Genomic DNA, 18,582 nt, shown 5'->3' with positions numbered 1-18,582 from the left:
CTCCAAAGTACTAAAAGTTGGGTGAACTTGTCTCCTCTGTTTCCTACTGCATCCTACTCTGTATGTAGCTTCCTGCTTACTTGTTAAAATACCCAGCAGATCCTAAGGTCCCTGAGGCAGGGATAGTGTTTTGTTCAATGTTGCACTCCCAGCATCCAGTAGACAGCCTGGCGTGTAGTAGTTACACAATACAATTTGCTGAATGGATGGATGGATGGTTAAAGCAGCCAGCTCTTATGTTTTGGGTATAAAATCACAATTCACCAATATGGGATATCAGACTTCAGTGGTGTCTAATCCAAAGCAGTGTCAGTGTCCCCACCAATTTTAATGTTCCCCTGCTCCCAGTGGTACTGACAGTAAGAGTGACAGAGGGCTATTGCACTCTTCACCCTCTGAGAGAGACGTACTAATTGGAAAAATCAGAGACTCTGTGTGACAAAAAGTCAAGAATGGAACAGAATAGAGAGCCCAGAAATAAACTCATGCATATATAGTCAATTAATTTTCAACACAGGAGCCAAAAATAACCAGTGGGGGAAAAGACTGTATCCTTAATAAATGGTGCTAGGAAAACTAGATATCCACATGCGCAAAAGAAATCAACTGTACCCCGTCTTATACCATACACAAAAGTCAACCCAAAATGGATTAAAAATTTAAATTCAAGATCCCAAACTGTAAAGCTTTTAGAAGAAAACATAGGGGGTAAAGTTCTTGACATTGGCAATGATTTTTTGGATTTGACATCAAAAGCAAAGACGATAAAAGCAAAAATAAACAAGTGAGACTAAAACTGAAAAGCTTCTGCACAACAAAGGAAACAATTAATAAAATGAAAAGATAACCTATCGAATGGGAGAAAATACTTGCAAACAATATAATCCAGCCTTAAAAAGGAAGGAAATCCTGCCATTTGCAACAAAACATATGCACATGGGTGGAGGGCATTATGCTAAGTGAAATGAGCCAGACAAAGAAATGCTGCATGGTATCACTTATATGTGGAATCTAAAATAAACATCCAAACTCATAGAAACAGAGAGTAGAACGGTGGCTGCCAGGTGCTTGGGATTGGGGAAAATAGGGAGAGGGTGGTAAAAGGATACAAACTTTCAGTTACGAAATGAATGAGGTGTGAAGATTACCATGTATAGAATGGTGCCTATAGTTGACAGTACTGTGTTGTATAATTTAAATTTGCTAACAGAGGAGGACTTAAGAGTTCTCAGCAAAAAAAAAAAAAAAAAGTGAATATTTGTTTGAGGTGAAGGTTGTGTTAATTAACTAAACAGTGACAATCCTTTCTCAATGTGTGTGTGTATATATATATATATATATATATATATATATATATATCTCAAATCATCATGTTGTACACTTTAACCATACTACCAAAAAAAAGGTTTTTAATAAATTTTCCATGAGTGAGTAAAAAAAAACAAAGGTCAAGCAAAAATACTACCTCATTCAACCTTGGTTTTTCATTTTTCGTCATTGAAGAACTGGTATTCTCTGAATTTTTGAAAAAAGCAGGCTGCTTTTGCAGAGTAGAAGCAAACCCTGCCCCTTCCTAGAAGGATTGCAAAGAGAATATTTTTCAGTTGCTCTATTACAATTAATCAACTCATAATTGACCCAATTCACCCAAGAGTAAAACTCCCACCTCTGAAAGCGTTTTCATCTTTAGAAAGCAGGGGGTATGGTGTGGGCGTGGCAGGCAGGAAGGAGGTATCCAAGTGTCCTTAGCCTGGACCAGGCCTGAATTCTCAGCCACCTGGAATCTCTGGTCTAGTTCTAGCCACCACTTTTCCATTACCATCTCCTTCCTCTGGAAATCCAGACTTGGAAACCCAGACTCGCTATGCTAGAGTGTAGTGGAGGATTAGTGCGCTAAGCTGAAATCTGCTTAGGGATATCCAGAGGACCCATGGGAGAGTTCTGAAATCCAAATAGAAAACTTCCCCCTGCCCCATTTCCCATTCCCTTTCTGGTTTAGAGTAAACCTTAACTCTTTGTCCTGCTCCCTCTGTAGAAAACTCTAACTGGACAGTAGAAGTAGGCAACAGAGCTTTCTTACTGGGGCATCTTCTGTTAACTTTGTCTCCTGCATCAAATTACTTTTCTGATACTGTTTGTTTCGCTGTTTCCTAGACTGAAGTGGCTTCCTTTTTTTCTTCTTATACATCTTCTTCTTCTGATTCAACTATTCCAGAAAGTACAGAGAAATTAGCCATTGAGGATTCCAGTGGTACGCCCACCCACATGTAGCACTCTTTTCACACAACACTCAAGACGCAATGGCTAACCCAGTATGTGTGCCCTCACAGTGTTGAACTGTTGTTGGTTTGGAGAATCAAAAAACAGTTCAGTTACCTCATTGCCAGAGACCCCTCCCCACTTAACACCGTCGAGATCCCCCTATTATAGATATACTGCCAAAGGGGCACCTATACCAATAAACAAATATCTGTGATATAAAATTTGAAAGCACATTACTTATGGCAATATTGGCAGGTACAGATAATACTGATTATTAGATGTGTGCTTAACAGATAAAGTTTGGTTGTGACCATAGGGTGGCTTCAATAATTAAGCAAATGAAGCTCAGGACTAATTTTCCAGGTACCTATGGTGTGGTGAAGCTTATACTGATGCTGCTGTAAATCCAGCTGAAGAAACTGTAGGGTCCAGTCTGATATGGCTGGTTCCTTCTGACACAGCCTTAAACTCACCCTATGATGAAGATACTTCTTAATGCAACTAGGAAATCAGGTGCCCAGTGAACCACAACAAACATTTTGCTGTTTCTAAAGCTCTTATACCATCTATGTGAAAAACAAGTCTGTTAATAGATGGGGCAGAAGAAAAATTACTTAATATATGGAAATATAAAAAAACTACCTAAGACCATGTAAACAAACATTTTTTAAAAAGTATGGCTCATTTGTGGGACTCCCCTGGTGGCGCAGTGGTTAACAATTTGCCTCCCAGGGCAGGGGACACAGGTTTGAGCCCTGGTCTGGGAAGATCCTACATGCCGTGGAACAACTCAGCCCGTGTGCCACGACTACTGTGCTCTAGAGCCCGTGAGCCACAACTACTGAGCCCGCGTGCCACAACTACTGAAGCTCGCGTGCCTAGAGCCCGTGCTGTACAACGAGAAGCCACTGTAATGAGAAGCCCGCACACTGCAACGAAGAGGCACCCCCGCTCGCTGCAACTAGAGAAAAGCCCCTGTGCAGCCAAAAATAAATAAATAAATTTATTTTTAAAAAAAAGTATGGGTCATTTTTTTAAAAAATTTTGTTTATATTTTATTTATTTATTTTTGGTTGCGTTGGGTCTTTGTTGCTGCGTGTGCGCAGGCTTTCTCTAGTTGTGGCGAGCAGGGGCTACTCTTCGTTGCGGTGCGCGGGCTTCTCATTATGGTGGCTTCTCTTGTTGTACAGCACGGGCTCTAGGCAGCAGGCTTCAGTAGTTGTGGCACACGGGCTCAGTAGTTGTGGTGCAGGGGCTTAGTTGCTCCCCAGCATATGGGATCTTCCCAGACCAGGGATCGAACCCGTGTCCCCTGCATTGGCAGGTAGATTCTTAACCACGGCGCCACCAGGGAAATTCTGGGTCATTTCTAACAACCTCTATCTCTTAACGTGGGTTTCACTTTTAGTTAAACTTTTTTTCCCCACTTTTAATTAATTTTGGAATAAATATGGAGTTCTCGCATGTTTCCCCCCTAGATTTAAAAAAGAAAGTTATAAAGGACAAAATGAAAGACTCCAGGGCAGGGTAACCAGTTAGGATGTTACTGCTATATTTTCTGCAGATCTTGGGATAGTTGAAAATTCTTCCAAATTATCCAGTAGTGTCATGCTTTCTTTAGGCTGCTACTTTCTGGGTGCAAGAGTCTCTATAATCTTACCTCATCTGCTGTGTTCAGTAGGTGAACAGGGAGACCATCTGAGAAGGAGCTGTCAGAACCACTGGTGCTGTTTCCAAAAGGAAAGGAAAAAGGGAAATACCTGTTATTAATGTCTAGGATGTAAAACGCCTAGCAGACCAGCAGCATGGGATTAGGACACCTAGTCTGCTATTTGCCCTCATTGTCTGTGTTTCAATTACTAAGAATTCTTGATAAGCATATCCATTCATTCATTCTGAACACCTACTGCATGCCAGGCAGTGCACAGGAAACAGAGATGAACCAAGTGGCAAAATAAACACTGGCCGGATGGGCAAAGCTGCCCTTGGCAGTGATTGTGAGAGACTGTAGGGTTCTTAATGAGCGGCCCTGGAGAACAGCAGGGGACTGGGATTTGTCTGAAAGCAGGGGCTTTGTCTCGTTCATACCTGTCTAGGCACTACCAGTTCAGAGAGCAAGGATCTGACTGGGTACTCTTCAAAAATGTGTTGAATACGCAAATAGATATATTTAATAACAAAGAATCTGTAGGTCAGAGATTAGGAGTATTACTTTTATCACCCCAATTCCCCCTTCAAAAGTTTTGGAGCACATCTAGATTGATCTAAAGTCCTCCCCACAAACTGTCCCCTCCCCTTTTCTTCAAAGGCTAGGAGGAATGAAGACACAGATAATCCACCCTTTCTTCCTTCATCATGTCCTTTGCTTCTGTGTCATTATATTTTCCCCTTTCCTGGGGTGTGGTTGGCTAGAACTGAAAGCTGCGCTCTATGACACGTCCTCCGTATATGAAAAAACGTCTTAGGCACAAAACTCAAATCTCCTGGGAAAAGACAGCACTTCAAACCACTCTTTTGCTCAGCACTTTCATTCTGCTCAGGCCCCCCCGCCCTCCCATCAGTGCACAATGAGGAGCCCCACAGCAAGGCAGCAGGAAGAAAGCCCTCTCTTCTCTGATCTAATTCCCAACTCTCTGTTCTCACAAGGCTTTTCCAGTCTGAGGAGGAGCCTTTGAGGCCACTAGATAATAGCCTCTGAAGTCCCTTTCGGAGGTAATAGAAAACTTTAACAAATGGGATAAAAAACATTAGATGCAGTATACCCCAGATGATGTCGAAAATCATGTATGTGCACACAGACAGAGCAAACTCAAACTGGGCTTGCACACAAGTCTGCTTTTCTGTGTAACCGTGTGAATGGATAGGAGGAGCCCCATGGAGGCTGGTGCAGAGGTTGGCAGATTGGTTTCAATAACTCTTAACTAAATGCCTCAGAGTATCCCTGCTGAGCCTGTCAGAATGCAGTCAGGATGCTTCTGAGTTGGTCCCCCTGGGCCCTATATGTATGACTTGATATGCGGGGGGGCATTTTGTTTTTGAGGCTGAAAGTGAAGAGGGTTTGATGCAGTGGTCCTGGAGAGTTAGGCAAAGGATTCTGGGAGAGTGGAAGAGGCGACGTGGTGAATGGGACACCCTACCTGGGCTGCTGGTCTGGTTCAAGGTTCCTAAAGAGACATTTGGGAGACTCAGCCAGAAGAACTACTTTAGGACCCAGAATCAATGTGCTACATAGAGTGGGTGGGCGAGCCATCCCCTTCCCACTTTCTACCACAGACTACAGTGCAGTCTCTAGCAGAAGGCCGCCATGCCCTGACCAGAAACCTTCTGATTGGGGACAGCTGGGGCGGTAAGCTCGAGTAGCAGGTGTTCTGGCACACCTGTGAAATAACCACCCCCTACCTGGGGGCTTCCTAAAATAGCTGTGGAGACTATTAGAGTGGGCCCGAGATCCTACATACTAAATGAATTCAACAAATATTTATTGAGCTCTCCCTATGTGCCAGGTACTGTTCTAAGTAAATGAGATACAGAGATGAACAAAACAAAGATCTCTGACCTTGTGGAATGTACACCCTAGTAGGGGGAGACAGGCAATAAATAACAGACACAACAAAGACATAAGTTATATAGAATGACAAATGATACAGAAGGTGGTAAAATGCTATGGAAAAAAGCAGAGCATGTAAAGGGGTTGAGGAATGGCAGGAGGGTGAAGGCAGGGGAGCAAGCTGCAATATTAGAGTAATGAGGGTAGAGGCCACACTGAAAAAGCTGGCGCTTAAGCAAAGACTTGAAGGGGGTGAAGGAATTAGCATTGTGAATATCTGGGGGAGAGCAGTTGGAACTGACAGTGCAAGGGCCCTGAGGTAGAGCGGGGAGGCCAGTGTAGCTGTAGCAGTGTGTAAGAGGGTGAGGGTGGAGGTCACAGAGGTAGCAGATGGCTAGATCCTATAGCCTTGTAGGCCACTGTAGGGTCCTTGACTTTGTATCTGAGTGAAGTGGTGAAGCCACTGAGGTGTTTTAAACAGAGGAATGACACGATCTGATTTACTTTAAAAGAATCACTCTCCTGGTTTTCTTTTGGCCGTGTTGGTCCCTTCCTAGTCTTATTCGCTGGCTCCTCATGGTCTCTTTAACCTCTTACAGCTATGGTACCCAGCTCATACTCAGCCCTCTTTTCTACTCTACCTGCACTTACTCCCTTGGGATATCTGCCACACTTAAGGTTTAAATATCATCTATCCATGACTCTCTCCATCAGACCTCTCTACACTGAACTCCAGACTCATATATCCAACTGCTTATTCCATATCTCCATTTAGACATCTACTAGACACCTCAAACTCAACATGCCCAACACTAGATTCCTGATCTTCATCACCCCCCTAACCTTCTCCACCCACTTCATCTTCCCCAGCTCAGTTAAAGGCAACTCCATCCAACCAATTATAGAGTCATTCTCTCTTTCTCTCATACCCGATATCCAATCCATAAGCAAATCTTAATGTGTGAAACTTCAAAATATATCTAGAATCCAACCAATTCCCACACCCCCAAACACTGCTACACCCCTAAGCACCATCACCCTTCTTCTGTATTATTGCAAGAGCCTCCTAATGAGTGTCCTGCTTAGACCTTTCCTCTTTACAATCTCTTTTCCACATAGCAGCCCCAGTAAAACCTAAGTCAGGTCACGATACTTGTGTACTTAAAACCTTCCAAAGGCTTTCCATCTCCCTTGAAGTAAAAGACAAAGGCTTCACAATTGCCTACGAGGCCCTACACAAACCGCCTGCCCATCTCCCTAACGCTTTCTAGAGCCTAGAAGAGAGGCTGTCAAAGATCAGGCACTCAATACATAGTTGTTGAAGGAATGAAGTGCATTTAAGGGTGCCATGATTTATTCAATATTTTGCACCTGAGGTTCAAAACCAACAAAACAACAGAGCAGGCAAGACAATTAAAAAAATATATATAGAACCCCTACGGTTTTTCTTTGAAATGAAGTTTGTTACCTGGATTCAATGTCAGACAAAGAGATGTCACTCCAGCTTCCTTCTAAATCCATATCTTGTCCAAGTTCTTTGAATTTCTTATGGATCTCCTGTTGTAAGAGCTCTTTAAGCTCTGCTAGACACTGCATGAACTATGGAAGTGAAAAAAAGAACTATTTTTGATTATTCATTTAGTTATTCATCAGATATTTACTAAGTATACGCTGAAAGGCACTTTATTTATTGCTGGGGACATAAAGATGAGTAAGCTGTAACCTCTGCTACTAAGGACATGTTAACAATAAGTTACATGAGCTGTAAGAACAGACAGCAGCATTTTTAGGGCAGAATATCAGTGAACACTGCTTTAGTCACTTTTCCCTGGCTAAAGCCAATAATACACTTCTTGAACAATGCAAAGGTCAGATTTATTTTATTTTTTTGAGTAGGGAAAGTTAGAATGGGGTTGTTCAGAATTTGGCCTATGGCAAATCTGATTTAACAGGCCCTATGTTGAGGTCAGAGTGTCTTTTAAGTATTTTTTAATTGAACAGTTGCATCCAGAGTGGTGCATGTCATGTGTTCCCAGGGCCGACATTTCAGAGGGGGTATGAGAGACGAGTTAGAGACCATGAGTACACGCTCCCTTTCAAGAAGGCGAGTGGTGATGTGAAATAGAAATAATCTCCTGGAGCAACAAGGCTAAAGGAAGCCTTCATTTGTATTTAGGATGGGGGCAGCTTGAGAACATCTGCAGTTGAGGGGAAGAAGAAAAGGAGAAAACTGAGGGCACAGAAAAGAGAGGAGGTAACTGAGGCAAGACCTCAGGGAGGCCACAGGGGAGGTTGGCAAGTGCTTGAAGGACAGGGATAGTTTTGGAGAAGAGAAAGGACACCTGATTTTCTGAAATAGGAGGAAGGGAAGTAAGAATTGGTGCTGCCACAGCTAAGCCTAGAAGCGAGGGAGAGGTGTGCTGAAGGGAAGGTGGCACCATGGCCTCTGTTCTTGGGGAAGTATGAGGTCTTATTGTTTGCTGAGACTGCAGGCTGGGGGCTTTCTTATTTTCTTTGATTAGAAAAACTTCAGAAAAATATTAAGAGGAAAATAAAGATTGCCTGTAATCCCACTGGGCTGACTTCGGACCCACGTGAAAACGATCACAGTCACATCACCATATTTCTTGAAACCCCATTTTTACCTTGGTTCTGTCAGGATCACAGAAATCCAGAAGGGTGTCACAGACATGATAACCCAGGGATTTTAGATCCTCAAGGGTAAAGTGAGTGTCTCTTTTATTGCCTGCGGAAAAAATCCATAACACTTCTTATTAAATCTTAATGAGCAAATGCAAATCTCATTTAGGAATATCTCGTTAGAAACACCACCTATGATTCTAGAATATTACGCTTCTGGACAGGGTCTCTCTCCTTCTAGTTTTAGTTTGATTCAGGAGAATCTCTGACAATGAACAAGTTTACAATCATGATGGCTACAGTTACTGAGGCTTTACTCTGTGGTAGGCACTATGTCAAGTGCTTTACATGCACTGCCTCCTTAAGTAGTGCCTGTAATGCAGGTACTATTATTATTGCCAGTAAACGGAAATTCAAACCCAGACCTGCCTGATTTCCAGGGCCTGAGCAACAACTATGCTATACTGCCCCATCAGGTATTACGTTTCACACTCATATTTTGGGTTCTCAAATTTAACATTAAGGCACAGACAAGAAAATCTTCTAGGTCAATTATTTCCCCAACATTCAAGGAGATTTCATCTCCCCAGTGCTTTGCTTGGCGTCCCCTTGCCATGCCGGCTTATGATATACAAAAGAGAGCTTACCCAGGGTGGACCCACCAAAGGTAGACTCCATGGTATAGCTGTTTAGGATCCCCATCCGCCACATCACGACTCGTCCTGTTCCTTCTTTGCACTTTTGGACTTTAAAATTACAACTATGGAAAGAGAACTAAAGAGAAATCCAAGCCCTCTGTTAATTATAAATTGGCAAACGTTAAGATGTCTAAATTCACTAATATGAATTAAAAAAATCGTTCCCTTGGGTTCTATATGTTACTTTCTAACGTATGTTCCATAACATACTAATTCTAAGAGATGTTACTAGATGTAACAGAGGAAAAAAATGAGTTCTGTTGGTCAGGGAGAAGGTTTAACAAGACCAAACAGGCCTCCTCTGTGGGACTTCTCAGAGCATTTAATATGTTGTTGTGAACGCTGACCCTCCAAACGGGAGACAGTATATTCTGATTTTCATTGCTCATGAACGCTTCCTTTCCTTCGCCACCTTCCCCAGGGACATTTTGCAGGACTAGGGTTCCTTGAGGGCCTCTTTGGGAATGCTGGCTTACTTTAGCATTCAAGGCACTAGCCAGCCTTTCTAAGGTTTATTTTCTACCCCTCCCCAACTTGAACCCTTGGGTCTAGCTGCATTTGCCCTCTTTCTATGAGCTGTGTGTGCCCCGCCCCTACAGCCTCTGCCTAGAGCTCTTCTGCTGCTCATCACTAACGTTTCTGGCTTGGAGTTCAATATCCTCCACTGTCTTTCATGACCGCCCCAATTCTCTTTCCTCATTTGGAGTCTGTAAACGTATACTTTGCAACTATCCCAACCTATCCTGTCCTGCTGAAAATGCTTTAGAGTTGGAAGGCGTCTCACTACCAGTGATTTCTGAATTGTGCTCTCTGAAATCCAGAGGTTCTACCGAGGAGCCCCAGGGCGCTCCTGCTGCAAGAACTGAGGACACAGGACGGCAGGGTACTGAGCCCTCCCTCCGCCCTCTTCAACCAGCGCAGCGCTGCTTTTCATTGTTTTAAACGCTAGGTTCCGGATGGGATTTCATGTGAAGAAAAGAGATCCCTGGAAAAAACACGAAGATTGAAAAAAGAAAAGGAAAAAGAAAGGAAAGAAGGGAGGGAGGGATAAAGGGCAGAAGGAAAAAAGGCTTCCTTTTTCTTCTTTGTTTTTACAGATAAGAGTAGCAGAGACAAAATATTTGTCCTGTATCTTTATGTGAGAAAATTTACACTGTCATTTAAATACTTTTCTGAATCCAGTCAATTTCTTCTTTCCAATGACAGTTACATTTTGTGAATTTATTTATGATGTTGAAAACCAGCTTCTAAATCAATGCAGATACAACTGTCACAGAGCTGTTACTCAGCCAACTATTAAAGACTTCTAAGTTGTTTTTATTAGCCCTTTAATATCTTGCAGTTATTTGTGATCTTGTATTACATAAACGTTTCTGTGGAGACTCATATAATATTAGCATTTTGCTATTAGCAATATTAGCATTTGTCCTTCAGTCCCTTCTTCCACTGCCAAACACAGGATGAAAGATGACAGAGAATTCTACCTACTAACAGTTTGAACCTGTGCCTAGAGCAATTAAAAAAAAATCATCTTTATTGAGATATAATTCACATACCATAAAATTCACACATTTAAAGCACACAATTCAGTGATTTAAAGATATTCACAGAGTTGTGCGACCATTACCACAACCTAAGTTTAGAACATTTTCATCACCCCAAAAAGAAACCCAGTACCCCTCATTAGCAGTCACTCCCCATGCCATCCTCCCCACATCTGCCCTAGGCAATCATTAACCCACTTTCTGTCTCTATAGATTTGCCTCTTCTGAACATTTCATAGAATGGAATCATATACGTGGCTTTTTGTGTCTATCTTCTTTTACTTAGTGTAATGTTTTCAAGGTTCATCCGTGTCCTAGCACACCAGTACTCAATTCTTCTTGCTGCCAAATAACATTCCATTGTGTGGATACACTACATTTTACTTATCTTTTCATCGGACACAGAGTAATTCTTAAAGCCACACGTTTCTAAATTCTTGAAGTCCAGGTAGCTGGGATTTACCCAAGATAATGGAGAGATAAAAGTGGCAAATCAAACACTGCATATAGGAAGCAATGAGTTATCCTTCCCCCTTAGTCAATGGACAGAAAATTACCTTACATGCTTACCTTATCTGGAGCATTTTTGCTTAACATTAAAGGAAAGACTCGCTCGTGAAGCCAGAACTTGTGATCATTGTTATTACAGCCGTACAGGAAGATATTACTCTTACGGCTGTGGCCGTGGATATCACAATACAAGAGAACCTCCCTTTCTTCAAGAAGTCTGTTGGGGGTGGGGGAGGCAAACAAAGAACTCAATGGATATACAGGGCATGAGCATGACCAAGGATCCTTTGGAGTCTCTTCCTTAAGGATGTCTGTTGATACTTTCCCCCCTAAGAAAATTTCAGCCCCTAATGACCTTCAAAGGACCCTATGCCCAACCTCAGCCCCTGCTGGAAACATGTCACCAGCACTCCTTGCCTCTGCCAGCCAGAGGAACTTGATGGAAAAGGGGATGTGGAAAGGGGAGATGGGTAGGCCTTGCATAAGCTGACAAGAAAGAGGAGAAAATCTACTAAAGGAAAGCCCACTCTGGTGCAGAACTGTGGAAAGAGAGAGAGAGGTAGAGAGGGGAAAGAACCAAAGAAAGCCTTGGTTTCTGACATTCCAGGGCTAGTTCCTTTAAGACTCAGCTCTTCTTTGTTTCCTGATTACCAGGACACCTCCAAACACCTTCTCCATGATGACGGTGGTGGTAACAATAATGCCCCACATTTACAATGTGCAGGGTACTGTGCTAAACAGATTACATGGATTATCTCATTGAATCCTCACAGTAACCACCCAGCACAGGTATTATTATCCCCATTCTACAGATAAGAAAGCTGAAGCACAGAGAGGTTAAATCACTTCCATGGTCACAGAACCAGCCAGTAGTAAAACCAGGTCTCAAACCCAGACCTGCCTGACTCCAATATATGCTCTTAGCCATTTTGCCTACCAACCCAACACAACTCTCAGCCATTCACACAGATATGGTGAGAAGGTGCGTGCGTTCACATATTCATATCTGCTGCAGTTGCATGCCCAGCGAAATGGAAGCTCCTTTAAGGCGGGTGCTATTCTATCATAGGCTTCAACTGCTTTTATATACGCTTGGAAAATGCAGATTGATTTATTATTCTTTTTTTAAAAAAAAATAAATTTATTTATTTATTTTTGGCTGCATTGGGTCTTTGTTGCTGCACGCGGGCTTTTCTAGGTGTGGTGAGTGGGGGCTGCTCTTTGTTGCGGTGATCAGGCTTCTCACTGCAGTGGCTTCTCTTGTTGTGGAGCATGGGCTCTAGGCGCATGGGCTTCAGTAGTTGTGGCTCACGGGCTCTAGAGCGCAGGCTCAGTAGTTGTACCCCATGGCATGTGGGATCTTCCCGGACCAGGGCTCGAACCCGTGTCCCCTGCATTGGCAGGCGGACTCCCAACCACTGAGCCACCAGGGAAGTCCCATTATTATCCATTCTTCATAAGAGGCAATATAAGATGGTAATAAGGCATTCAGACTCTGCAACCAGAGAACTAGCTCTATGACTTTGAGCAAGTTTCTTAAACTTTCTGGGCCTTAATTTCCTCATCATATACAAGATGGGGATATTGATTGTGCCTACCTCACAGGGTGAATGTGAAGATTAAATGGGTCATGTGTAATACTGCCTGTCGTACATAAGCACTCACTAATTGTTAGGTACTACTATTATTATTACTGTTACACAAGTCTCATCATGAAGACCTATGAACTCCTTGACTTTTGACCTTTTCCATTCAATCATTTCACTTATAAGTGAAATGCTTCTAGCTGAAATCTCGCATGTTCAGTTCCAACCCAAAGATAAGACATGATTTAAAGTTTGAAAATGAACAAACCCAAGTGGCTGCAAAGAGAACGTTGAAGACTGTCCACAAAGCTATACCCGATTCCTATGCCATGAGAAGAGATCTCATGCCATCAGATAGTGCTGACAGCGTTCAGAGTAAGACCAACAGATAAAGGCCTCACCTCTTGATCATGTTCCTGGTGTGCCAGATACAAGGAAAAGACTCCTCCAGAATAGTTTTATAATGCCTGTTCAAGTCCCTTCCAGCCAATGAACAACGATAATTCCCCACGATCACTCCGTCTGGATTTAACATGGGAACCACTTTGAAGATAAAGATATCTCTGAGGAGCTGGGCATCTGGGGAGTTGCTAAGGATGAAGTCCAAAAAGCCTTTCATAATCCAAGAGCCATTACTTTCCCCAGGGTGCACTCTGGCAGTCAAGACCACAGCTTTCTTTGCAGCTGCCTCTTGAGGGGTCCGGGCTGGGTTGGTGATGGTGAGCAGGTAGACGATGTTTCCTGCAAGGCTCCTGCATAAAGTTCGGAGTTTGCAGAACTGAGATTGGACGGGGCTGTTTGCCACTGACAGGAGGAAGCACTGCAAGTCAGAGTACGTATATGGGTAGAAGTGTGCAAAGAAGCAAGTGTCCTGGTCATGTGGAAACTGAATGGTCCATGTGAGACAGTAAAAGCGCTGCTGCCCATCATCCGTGTTGCTCCTATAGTACCTGATTTCATTTCCTTCTCTCCTCCAGCCAATGCTGTGGGTGCTGGCATCCAATTGGGAATACATGAGTGGCTTCATCCCTATAGTATAAAGGCTCTTGGGTTTCAGGAGGTTGACGATGGTGAAGCGATAGGTGACATCTTTTCTGGTGTTCTGAACTCGAAAATAAAACCACTGAGTGTGCTTATTCGTGTAGAGGTCAGTTCGCAAGGTGAGTTCATACTCATAGGTGTTTCTGTAATAGAGAACACAGAAGAATATCTCTATAACTCCACACGCCCCTCAAAAAACAAACATTGTTTCCCTCTGGTAAAAACAGATCTTATTACAACAGAAAAGCCTGCTACATCACACATTTATTTTCTTATTTCCCTAGTTTTCCAACTCACATATTAGGCTAGAAGGAACTTGGGAAAAGAAAGTTTATTCGGAGTGGGACAGGAAGAATCTCAAAACTTACACTGCTGCACAGCATTTCTGGGAGCACTGTGAGCTTCTTGGTATCTTTTGAGAGTATCCAATAGCAGTTTCTAACCACTTCAACACATTTCTCTTTAATACACTGAACAGTAGTGAAGCCAGAGCCCCATGTTGGCTGTTAGCTACATCCTGGACATCATCACTGTAGAGGAGACCTGTAAGCCCTCTGTGCTATTTTTATATCTGATTCTCACTTACTTGAAGATGAGGGGGCATCTCTGGAATGCTTTCACCTTGTTGAACTTGCAGAAGACAAAATACAAATGCCAAAAAGCATGGAAAGATATTCACCCACATGCATAATTAATGAAGCACAAATTAAAATAGGATGCCCTTTCCCCCTCCATCTCATCAACATTCCAGTGCTGCGAACCAGGCACTCTCACACACAGTTGATGGGGACTGAAATCACATTGGGAGGGCAAATGGGCAAAAACTAGCGGTACTGAAGTGATCAAACCCTGAACCAACAATTTTATTTCTAGAGTTTATCTCATAAAACCACAAATACTTAAAAATATAAATGCAGGGAGTTCCCTGGTGGTCCAGTGGTTAGGACTCTGCGCTTCCACTGCAGGGAGCATGGATTCGATCCCTGGTCGGGGAGCTAAGATCCCACAACCTGCACAGTGTGACCAAAAAAAAAAAAAAAATGCATAAGGGTATTAATTCATTAAGCAAAATATTGTAAACATCTTAATTTCCCATCAGTTGGGGACAAGGTAAATAAGGTATGGAGTATCCATACAATAGGACAATATGAATATCTGTGATATGGCCATAGAAAAATATTTAAATTTTATTAAGTGGAAAAAAGCAACATGTAAAACAGTATGTATACCACTTTCCTATTTTTAAAAATATATAATTTGTGTATATTACATATTATAGAGAGAGAGAAAATTAATGCATATACACAAAACTATAAACAGTTGCTGCATCCAGGAGGTATGATTATAGAACTGCAACTTTTATGGTATTTTTATTGAGACTGTAAAAAATTAATAACCAGAAACCCAATTAAATAGAGTTGGGAGACCAGAAGAGGGAGCTCTCATGCCCTGCAATGAAAGCAGAGTCCAACAGGAAGAAAAAAAGACTCCTTTTCCTTCCTGGCAAGGACTCAGCCAATGAAAAGCCACGGACCCTTTGTTTACTGGAGCCCTCCCAACTTCCTTCTCCTCTCAGTGAAAGTGTTCTCCCTCTCTTGTAGTGTGGGACTTGCATGTGGCGTCCCCCGTGGTTGCAGACCCTGAATTGCAGTTCTCTGCCAATCCTGAATAAACGCATCTTTGCTGGAGAAATATCTGACAGTCTGTTTATTTCAGGTCAACAATGCAAATTTCAAACGCGCACTGATTTCTTTCAGAAGTAGAAAAAATAATTTAGATAAATTTTCATTCTGAAAAGTATGACTCACAATGATTCCATTCTTCTTCATCGTCCTCACAATCACCTCTCATCACTTTTCTCTTTCACAAAAACACTCCTGATCGCTAACATGATTCCTGAAGACACTTCTCAGTCACTTCAGTCATCATCCCTTTGGGAAATTCCTCTTTGTTACTCACACTCTAGTAGCTTTCTGCAGGTTCCCACTCTCAAACCTTGATTCAAACAGTAGAGTATCATCTTCTGGTCCTTGCAACGTGACTGCCAGTTCCTTGATAATCCCTGGTTTGCCTCCCACTCTGGAAGTGGTGAAATAGGAATCTTCGGTGGGCACTGCAGATGAGACAGACATACTCAGTCCAAGTTTCACTCAGAATCCATCTATCCAGCAAATATTAATTGAACCCCTCTGTGTTCAGCACTATTCTAGCTTAAGAACAATGAGTATTTAAATTTTCAATTGTCCTTGCTGAGACTTTTAAGTTTTAAAAATGTATATATTTGAAGACCTTTAAGTAGTTTAGAGGACTTCCTTTTGCTACCTGGTTACCCTTGGCAACTCAAATACTGCTTATACCCATTTAAACTCTAATTTAAAAGGATGCTGGCAAAAAATTACATTCTAAGTGGAGCACCGGAAAACATTTGCAGTCTTATTCTACAAGAACAAACAAAAAGCCAAATAGCACCTATTTATTAATTTAAAAAGAAGATAAAGGGGGGAAAAAAAAGAGAGAAAATAAAGTACACTCCATGTCATTGTTTGGTATATCATTCCAGATTTAAATATAACAAAAATAGAAGCGTGAGAAGAACTGGCACGAGTGCAATTTGTCTAAGAGGGGAATCAAAATATCACAGTAATTAGTGAAAAGAAAAGGTTATGATTGAAACTTTTTCTTTAACATTGAGCTAAAACAAAAAACATTACACAATTTATATTATTTTATTTAGGAAAATTTAGATTATAATCACAACCTCTTTCTAATCCTTGGAATAACAAAGAATCAATTGTTAATTTTTTTTTTTTTTTGGTGGGCTTACAATTTTTCAGACAAATTCAGTGAGAATGCCATGTGACACCTTTGATTTTTTGCAGTTACTTTTGCAAAACTCTTTTAGGACCCACAGTTCTCCCAAGGACTCTCTTTGTACCACACTGTTCTTATCAGTTGTGTCCAGAAGAATCTATTTTGTCATCTTTTGTTGATGTTCTCTTTAACTGTTAACTGATAAAAAATTTCTAGATTCTCAGTTGTCAATGGCTTTGCAGTGGTGCAAGCAATTCTTTAACATTCATCAACTTCATACAATCCTGCATCTCTTGTAAGGATAATTTCACTATTAAAAATATTTATTTATTTGGTTGCACTGGGTCTTAGTTGTGGCAGGCGGATTCCTTAGTTGCAGCTTGTGGCCTCCTTAGTTGTGGCTCACTGGCTCCATAGTTGAGGCACGCAGGCTCCTTAGTTGTGGCATGCGAACTCTCAGTTGCGGCATGCACGTGGGATCTAGTTTCCTGACCAGGGATCGAACTCAGCCCCCCAGCATTGGGAGCACGGAGTCTTAACTACTATGCCACCGGGGAAGTCCCAGGATAATTTCAGTTTGCAATTAATTTTTTACTGTACTTGCATTATGTTGTCAGATGTTAACAATATCCACCATCAACAAGTGACTGATACCAGCAAAGATGCTGACCATCGGGCAGGATAGATACGAGAATTAAACAAACAGAAACATGTATGGGGTCTGATTTTATAAGTAGTCAGTTCATTAGTAAGTATATTCACATTATGATGACTTTTGCTTCTATACGCAACCTTGCCACTGTGGAGATTTAGAGAATAAATATTTGGATTATAAATGAAAGCAAAGGAGAAAGCGAGCATAAAAAGGAGTGAAAGCACAGAGGAAGTAAAAACAGAAGCAGCAGCAGGAGTACAAGTAAATCCATTTAAGAGTTGGGGACCCATGTTATTCGATCTCTTCATGGAACCACAAAGTACAGATCGGCAACCAGATGTCATTAATATAGGAATTTCAATATTTTCTTTAGTCTTTAAGGTAACTTAAAAACGATCCAGGGGCTTCCCTGATGGTGCAGTGGTTGGGAATCCACCTGCCAATGCAGGGGATACGGGTTCGAGCCCTGGTCCGGGAGGATCCCGCATGCCGTGGAGCAACTAAGCCCATGCGCCACATCTACTGAGCCCGTGAGCCACAGCGACTGAAGCCTGCATGTCTAGGGCTTGTGCTCCGCAACGGGAGAGGCCACCGCAATGAGAAGCCTGCGCACTGCAACAAAGAGTAGCCTCTGCTCCCCGCAACTAGAGAAAGCCCGCGCACAGCAACGAAGACCCAACACAGCCAAAAGTAAATAAAATAAAATAAATTTAAAAAAACAAAACAAAAAAAATGATCCAACTCATAGCCCACAGTAACATTTTTCAATAACAAAACCTCTTTCTTATTTTCCCCTCAATATCCTTACAGCAAGTGGTTGCTCTAGGTCTCCTAAGCTAACAAACTCCCAGATTCTCCCCGGAGCCCCATCTTCTCAGTTTTCTGTTTCTTCATTCCTCCAACAGTGTGGGCTCAACTCTCCTTGATGAATCCAAAGGACAAGAAGATCAAGACAGCTGCCACAAATGTGTAATAACAGGACAATAGGGACAATTCACAAAAGCTGCCATATCAGGAGAATGATCTCTCAATCCCAGGGTTTCCTCCTTTGTAAAAATATGTCTGGATAGAACAGATGAAGCGGTGGCGATTCATGGTCATCTGATTTATTGAAAATGACTACAGCAAAGTCAACGAGAGGTGAAACAGGCTTATAATATCCAAGAATTCCTTGAGGTTGCAGGAGCAGTATATCCCCTACTATTTATAACCCAAGTCTACTGACTTATGATCTGAGTTTAAAGTCTCCCAAGCTCCTCCTCAGACATTCCATAAGGTGGAGCTAGGT

At 42.1% G+C, this 18,582-nt stretch overlaps 1 protein-coding gene across 5 annotated transcripts in view; it reads right to left on the bottom strand.

Moving 5' to 3' along the window:
* Window positions 1–18,582, bottom strand: part of AGBL2 (AGBL carboxypeptidase 2) — a 43,760-nt gene that overhangs the window by 3,361 nt on the left and 21,817 nt on the right. For all 5 annotated transcript variants that reach the window (XM_060303194.2, XM_060303193.2, XM_030864409.3 and 2 more), the window contains 9 exons: window positions 15,788–15,941; window positions 13,189–13,971; window positions 11,262–11,418; window positions 9,097–9,223; window positions 8,455–8,555; window positions 7,278–7,408; window positions 3,923–3,989; window positions 2,081–2,206; window positions 1,466–1,573 (listed from right to left, as the gene is read on the bottom strand). In XM_060303194.2, the coding sequence (XP_060159177.1) occupies window positions 1,466–1,573; window positions 2,081–2,206; window positions 3,923–3,989; window positions 7,278–7,408; window positions 8,455–8,555; window positions 9,097–9,223; window positions 11,262–11,418; window positions 13,189–13,971; window positions 15,788–15,941 (1,754 nt within the window). The remainder of the gene's footprint in view (window positions 1–1,465; window positions 1,574–2,080; window positions 2,207–3,922; window positions 3,990–7,277; window positions 7,409–8,454; window positions 8,556–9,096; window positions 9,224–11,261; window positions 11,419–13,188; window positions 13,972–15,787; window positions 15,942–18,582) is intronic.

The sequence above is a fragment of the Globicephala melas genome, chromosome 8 (assembly GCF_963455315.2).
Source record: "Globicephala melas chromosome 8, mGloMel1.2, whole genome shotgun sequence".
Lineage (NCBI taxonomy): Eukaryota > Metazoa > Chordata > Mammalia > Artiodactyla > Delphinidae > Globicephala > Globicephala melas.
Note: the sequence above shows the minus strand (reverse complement) of the source record. Positions and strands in the feature narration are given on the sequence as shown.